Source organism: Phaethon lepturus, unplaced genomic scaffold (assembly GCF_000687285.1).
Source record: "Phaethon lepturus isolate BGI_N335 unplaced genomic scaffold, ASM68728v1 scaffold14067, whole genome shotgun sequence".
Classification (NCBI taxonomy): Eukaryota; Metazoa; Chordata; class Aves; order Phaethontiformes; family Phaethontidae; genus Phaethon; species Phaethon lepturus.
This window is the reverse complement of record NW_010549875.1, coordinates 1-7,602: the sequence shown is the minus strand read 5'-3', so window position 1 is coordinate 7,602 and position 7,602 is coordinate 1. Positions and strand designations below refer to the sequence as shown.

The 7,602-nt window shown below is 41.1% G+C and overlaps 1 protein-coding gene across 1 annotated transcript in view; it reads right to left on the bottom strand.

Moving 5' to 3' along the window:
- The window catches only part of NELFB (negative elongation factor complex member B), a gene marked incomplete at its 5' end in the record, with an annotated part of 12,263 nt that extends 4,809 nt beyond the window's left edge, over positions 1–7,454 (bottom strand). Inside the window, 7 exons of the mRNA XM_010290387.1 lie at positions 456–551; positions 1,539–1,641; positions 2,310–2,422; positions 3,738–3,923; positions 6,005–6,235; positions 6,998–7,097; positions 7,291–7,454. Coding sequence (XP_010288689.1) covers positions 456–551; positions 1,539–1,641; positions 2,310–2,422; positions 3,738–3,923; positions 6,005–6,235; positions 6,998–7,097; positions 7,291–7,454 — 993 coding nt within the window. The remainder of the gene's footprint in view (positions 1–455; positions 552–1,538; positions 1,642–2,309; positions 2,423–3,737; positions 3,924–6,004; positions 6,236–6,997; positions 7,098–7,290) is intronic.
- Between the last annotated feature and the right edge of the window lie 148 nt (positions 7,455–7,602).

The window sequence follows — 7,602 nt, the reverse complement described above, 5'->3', positions numbered from 1 at the left end:
AAGAGTGTAGCTGGATGTGGCACTACACAAAATTGCTACAACAGGTATCTGGAAGGGAAAAACATTTTTCATGTCAGTGAAAACTTGCTCCACAGCCACCAGAGTTTCAGACCATCCTCTGAAATCCTGCTTTCCTCAGACAAGATCTTTTTAACAAACTTGCCTGTTGTGTAGAAGCTCCCAGGAACAAAGAGCAATCAATGGAGAATTAAAGAGGGGTACAGCTTGATTTTAAAACAGTAAGAGCCAGGCATTCATGTAAATAAAACCAGCAGGTAAACGAAGCTTACAACATGTCCACTTGAGCTGCTGCTCTGTGACCACTTAATGTTTTTTCTAAGAAAACTACGATGAGAGGTATGCAGAATGACTGTTAAATCAGGGACGCAGTAAAACAATAAACAAGTCTGAATTTGTTTAATTGAATGTGTTAAATTCTAATCAAAATGGCTCACCATTTTTGGTTCCTTGAAGACTTGACTGTCAATCATGTCCCAGGCCCCCTGTCCCAAAGACAGCATCCTAAGGAGCAGCAGCAGATCTGGGCTTTCCTCGAATTTTAAGGGGAGGAGAAAAACAGCTATTTTGATCTTCCACAAGTTGCACATACAGATATTTATTTGGAAGTAGTGGTTTACATTCAAAGCTCTCCTGGATTAGCAGCTTTATCAAAGACTGCTAGAGGCATTCAGTTCTCCAATTTAATTGACAACTGATTCCTCAAATGGGAATCAAATAACAGACACACCTGAGGGTTTGTGGGTTTTTGTAACATTTTATAACACGCCAAGAAGTACGCAGCCAATCTGATCACGGCATTTTTTTTAAGTGTGTCCAGCCAAATTAGTATACTGAAATATAACATGTGACAGGACAAATCAAGTCATCTCAGCAGAAGCAAGAAAGAGAAAGCGTGTGTAAGAATGACAATGGTTTTTTGTTTATATCGTGCTCTGAAACTGAAACAATTTTCAGTCTTAAACTCTCATGAGGAAGTTATTCAATCCAACAATAAAATTTAACAATTCAGGGATAAAAGCATCAAATGCCTGACACTGTTCAAACACCTGTAAGGCTACCCTTCTTTAGCTTTTAAGCACCTCCTGCAGACACTACTTGCAGGAACTGTATTATATCACAGCCAACAGACCAGAACAGTGCAAACTAATCCATCGCATTTACCGTGACAGGGAAAAAAGGCTGCTGCTGTTAGGAAAACCGAGGGAAGGACAAAGCAGGGAAGCACATATTCTATATATGATTCTATATATGGATAGCTGTTAGGATAGAATGAGCCATGCAAAGAATTTGTTGCCAATTTGGAGAGCTCCAAAATGCCCATCTCCAAACAGTGCTCCTGCAGAGCTCTAAGGTATGTGCTATAAACGGATAAGCAGTATCACGTTTCTCTTATTGTAATTTACACAGGCATTCGAGAACTTAATCATACTTCTTCTCCAGTGCCAGTCCTTTTGTTGATGACTGCTATTCAGTTAAGACTATAGTTCAGATTTAGGTACACAAGCTGCAACACTCACCCTGGGTAAGGTGTCCTGCCCAACTAGGTCTTGCAGGTGCCTTATGGTACTCAAGGCTAAGGTGTTAATGGCAAAGGGATCACACAAGATCATTGATAAGTCCCTGAGAAGAAGTAAAAATCAAAGGTGTCATACATAACAAACAACCCAGTACAGTTCCATATCCAGCTGTAGGACACCAGCTTCTTGAGAACATGCATTTTACTCCAGTAAGATGTTTAAGCCTATTCCTTGTTGTAATCCTGTCAACTATCAGATGTAGTATCAAAGTAGTGTGTGTGTGTACATTATTTTTTTATAAATGCACACTGCTGAGTTTAAGAAGAGGCAGACACAGTGCAAACACTCTAACAATACCCTTACTATGATAATGTAAAACCTGAATTTCTGTCTTTTGTTTCCTACAGGTGTCCACCTGATGAACTTTTTTGTAAAAACACCATGAATGTTATTTGACTTGAAGGAGTATGTTATCTGAAAACAATTACTAAAGGTCTTCTGCACTGAAATCAAGCAGGAGATCTCCCAGTCAGTTACCAGGCCACAGGGGAGACGCAAGACCGGTAACTTGAGCAGTACAAGCTACGTCACCAGAAGGTACCTGGCTATGCCCTAGAGCATTAACATTCATGGATGTACTGGATTTGCCTGCACTGAAGAGCTACAGGCTGTTGGCTGGCTCTAGGGAAGAATTAACACCTACAACACCTCTCAGATGTGACTGCCAGGAACCCATTTTCAGTTTCTCAATAAACAGCCCAACTGCCTTACCCCAACACTTGTTCTTGTCCTTTCTTCACTCCATCCAGAAACCCTTGCAATTCCCGAGCTCTCTTGTTGTCCACAAACTTCTCCCGAATGCAAGCATCAAGGCACCAGGTGAACTGTTACAAAAAAGGAGAAAGCTTTATGAACTACAGCAACTCATTCAACCAGTAATCAAATATACAATGTCAGAGAAAACAGGTTCAGAATGACCTCCAAATATCTGGAATTAATATACTTAGGTATGGTACCAAGCTGGTCACAAATACAGAGGAGGTCAGAAATACCAACATCCCAACAGGAGGTCAGCGATACCAACATAAGTTAACCTGGTGTCACTTTCTCCCCTCCCAAGAAAGGCATTCCCTGGCAATTAAGCAGCAGCAATTAATATACTACTGCCCAGCATACCTGATCAATGTAGCAGGCTGAGAAAGAAGCAGCATCACTTAGCAATAATAATAATATGGGATATTTTAGCCATTGCAATACCACTCCCACCCTCTAAGTAGGGGATATTAACAGTGGAGGTGCTTCTGCTTTAGAGCTGTATTATCAAAATGGAAAAAGACAGTTAAGTGAAATGTTTTATTTGATCCAATATCTATTTTCCCCCCAACATTTCAGCTGTCAAAAAAGAACCTTCTGAAATGCTTTCATCATGGCTTACTGTCCTTGCAGCAGTCACTGCACTTTGCAGTGGCTAAATGAGGTTGCTGAAAATGATCTGCAGCTTGAACAAGAATTGCCCTTTTCTAGTCACTCTCTGATTTTGGGACTCTTGATCAGAGGACGCTAAAAAGCATGCAGTAACATTTATCATCACTCTAGGACCTAATCTCTATAAGCAGAATACACATAAAACTTAGCAACATTACTTAAGAGAAAAAGCCTTGTTCTAGATCAGTGATGCTAACCCATGGACAAAGGACCAGTAACAAGATCCCGGTGTGACATTAACACATCTGTCACCCCCCAATATTTTAATAGTTTAATGTTTTCTTATAGTTCAAGATCCAAATTATTTAATGTTAGACACACAGTTTACTGACACATAGAGTATATCACACCAGGCACAACAGGGAGGGAAGCAAGCTTTGATTAAGAACCTGGGGCTAGCTAATGTTTTTTATTATATTTTGCAGCACCTACATAGGTCAGATTAGACACTGCTTTTAACACTGCACAAGTACCATAAATTTGAATGATTTATGGGTTATGAAATGAAAGCAAGCTGCTGGTTAACCAAGATGAAATTTTCACCTGAAGTTCCAAGGAATATAAGATGACTTTTGGATTCAAGGCCTGAACTCTCTTCACAGAGAGGAGTCATCTTCTCTGGGATGAAGTCCTGCAGGGCAGCAGGTATGCACAGGAGTGGGCAAAACAGAAAAATCTCCAGTAATACTCCTATCTGTCCCACATGATCAATACCTTATGACAGGGATCAACAGTGCAGATTTCACTGATTTCCAGGTCATGCAGTGACATCAGGAGCTCTGCCCGTAGCGTGCAGTAATGAACATTCCTTGTCCGGAGGAACAAGGTTCTCAGAAACTGCAACACCATATCATAGAGCTTCACATTCTTCCCAATCATCTGGGTCAGCTTCTGAACCACCTAAACTCAAAGTGGAAAAAATGTGCACTCACTACCAAGAGATGCTGTTATTTCACACACACAAAATATAAATCAATTCTTCTACAGATTTATCAAGATTGAAACATGTGCATTGACACGAGTTCCTGAAAAGGAACTATTTTACACCAAGATTTCCAAGAGCATTTGTTCAAGAGATGTTCACCAAATCTCTCATAGCCATAATGAAAGAATAAAGAATGACAAGGAAAGGCGCTCTTGCAAAAAGAAATTGAAGCATTTGTAAGATAATGTGCTCAGCTATATGAAATGTGTAAGAAGCTGTACCTGTTACTGATGAATATAACTTACAATTATTGTAACATGAACACAACTCACTTTTCTTTGGAAGACTTTTTGTATTTCTACCTTCAGGCTATGGGCACGAGAGTGAATGTGAAGGTTTGTCCTGGTTGTGCCTGGGATAGAGTTAAATTTCTTCATAAGCAGTTTGTGTGAGGCTATGTTTTGGATTTGTGCTGAAAATATTTTTGGTAACACAGGGATGTTTTAGTTACTGCTGAGCAGTGCTTTCACAGCATCAAGGTCTTTTCTGCACTAGTGAGTAGGCTGGAGATGCCCAAGACATTGGGAGGGGACACAGCTGGGACAGCTGACCCCCAGTGACCAACGGGATATTCCAGACCATACGACTTCCAGCTCAGCAACAGAACTGGGCATGGTGGTTGGCGGGGGGGCTGCTGCTCTGCGACTGGCTGGGCATCAATTCACTGGTGGCGAGCAATTGTTTTTGTTTGTATTGCTTGTCTGTCTTGGGTTTTATTTTCCTCTTCTTGTTTTTCCTTACAATTTTTTTAAAAACTTCTTTTTAATTATCAAACTGTTTTTATCTCGACCCATGAGTTTGTTTCTCACTTTTACCCTTTTGATTCTACCCTCAACAAATCAGGGGGGAGTGAGCAAGTGGCTGTGTGGTACTTAGTTCCTGGACAAGGTTAAACCAAAAGTCTGCAGTGTAAACCTGAAGTAAACTGCACCAGAGCACTCATACTAAGCGGGCTTTTGAAAGCAAAACAGACCCAAACCAAACCCCCCATGTAACAGACATGCTACCTTCTCTGAAATTAAAGCTTTATATCGCCTTATCACTGCAATTCCTTAGCATTCTCGATAGCAAGGTCCATACAGAAACTCTGATATTTCCCTTTGGAGCAAAAGCCCCCCAAGATAAAGCGATACATTAGAGCTGAACCACTGTAATGGCTTGCTGTTGCCAAGAAGAGGAGGGACCCACTTCTCCTAACAACTATGCCACCATTCTCTCCCATACCAAGCCTGCCTGTGTGATCCAGCCCATCTCTTTGCAATTACTTTGGTGCCAGCTGATCTCTTCTTTGAGCAGATCCAACTCACTGTCTTGGAAAACTACTTATTGGTTTTAATTGCCACAGATTCTGTAGCAATTACCAAGCTGAATCTGTTTATGGAAGGGTCTGATAATCATCAGAGCTACAGGTTGGGGGGGAGGAGCAGCACCTGCCCTTTCTGTGGCTCAGCCACTTCATGTAATTCCACTCAAAGAGCAACCTTTCTGAATGTCAGCTTAGCTACAATTTTCAATGTCCCTTTCCATTTTTGTAAAAAAAAAAAAAAAAAAAAAAAAGCAAGAAAAAAGCTTTTGTTGGGCTATGTCCTACCAAAAAAAAAAAAAAAAAAGTCCCAAGAAATTCAAGAAATTTAAGATATTCAAACTGATTGGATAGCGATGCTCAGCCCTCAGAACAGTTGAGGGGTACAACAGTCAGTCTGAGCAATAAAGGAAAACATTTTTCACCTTGCTATTTTTTTAAAAGCTTATAAACAGCTTAGAACATTAATCAATTAATCACAGTATTGAGTAACGTTAAAAATACTTCCTACTGCTTTCATCAAGATATAGAGGAGAGAACGACCTGGTATCTCTTGCAAATACTTTGTCTAGCCAAACAATTTCAGTAGATAAGTTGAGCACGTGAAATGGACACTCTGTTATTTGAGGAGGTTGACTGAAAGCTGAGGAACTCCATCCACAAGCATGTTGTAATGCATGTAAGTGTCCTTACCTCTCCTTGACGTCTCGTTTTGGGAGACGGACTGAAGAAGTTGTGCAAGACAGAAATATCATTGCTGAAGAGAATATTTTCTTTCTCCAGGATATATTGCTTCAGCAGTGGAGATACCTCATCACCAAACAGAGCCTGGTTATCCTGCCAAATCTGGCGCTTCACTTCCACTGCACATGCTTTATACAAATCCTTATCAGCCATTACTAATTTCAGCTTCTTCTCCGGGACCTATGATCAACAGAGCAGTTACCAAAGCGTACAGCAGCTTGCCTGCCTGACTGTTCAAGTACAGAAGACATCCAAATCACAAACTCAGGCAGTCTGGTAATCTACACAACAATGCAACTAAACAAAAGCAAATATCACAGACTCATCTTTACCCTTCCCAACTCCTGTAACACTAAGCCAGTCCTAAGACACTTAACTTCTTCCAACAACCAAATTATGCACCAACCATTTCCTTATTTCTTTCAAGAAGGATAAGACTTCCTTTAAACCTATGGTGCTAAGATTTGGGGTGACGTTTCAAAACTCAGTAACTTACAAAAGCTCTAGTAGCAGTTTTGAATCCATTACCCTTAAGTAAAATATGATGCTTTTAGTAAGGCTGCTCCTAGAGATTTTTGTTTCACAGATCTGAATGTCCCGTCTACTTCCAGTTGCATTCTTCAAATCTTATTTTCCACTTATCTCCACTTATGTCCACTGACATTTAAGTCAGCTCTGGAAAAATTCACCTGTCGGTGAACTTGACTACTTTCAGAAAGCTGCATGTATTGAATAAAATAGGGAAATAGTCTCATCTGATTATGAAAATGTAAAATGCTTTTTGAATCAGTCTAATAAGTTGTTACCACAGACAAGAATGTAGTAAATCTTCAATCACTTGCTAGCACTGAACGACAAACTTGCAGGTCTGCAGATGGAGCATGCAGCCCAGCTGTACAACGGAGATGTAACGGAACGGGCTAACCGGTGGAGCGGTTTTACCTTGGGCAAGTGCTTCATGACACACATTACCACAGGCTGTATGGAAGGCATCTTGACCAGGGAAAAGCTCTTCTCTAGGAGATCTTCCAGCTTCTTGTATCTGAAATCATGTAAGAGCAAGAGACTAAGTACCATGCTTACAGTAAAAGACCAGAGTGGTTCATCTCAAAGCCACTGGAACTTGATCCCCCAGGAACCTAACTCTCCTTTGCAGAAATCATTTGTCCACTGTAACTAATTTTCACACAAAATTCCCAGCTCACTCAGAACAGCAAACAAGACTGCTGACAAACCTCTCCTCAACTTTCCCTTCCAAAGCGATGGCAGAGACCCTCTCCAGCAGCTTCTCCCTCAGCTCATCAAAAACCGACTGGTGGAACTCCAACCGGGGAGTGCCGTGCAGGTCCAGGAAGGGCAGGGCCGACTGCAGTGAGGGCAGGAGCACTCCATTTTCTGTCTGCCAACACAAACACCGGACAGGGATGGAGGTGGGAGGTTAGCCGGCTCTGCTAACCAGCAAACGACAGCAGGGACTGCTAAAGACATGCTGGTTAAAAAATAAAAAGAGGGAAAAAAAAACCCCACAAAACAGACCCCACTTTGGG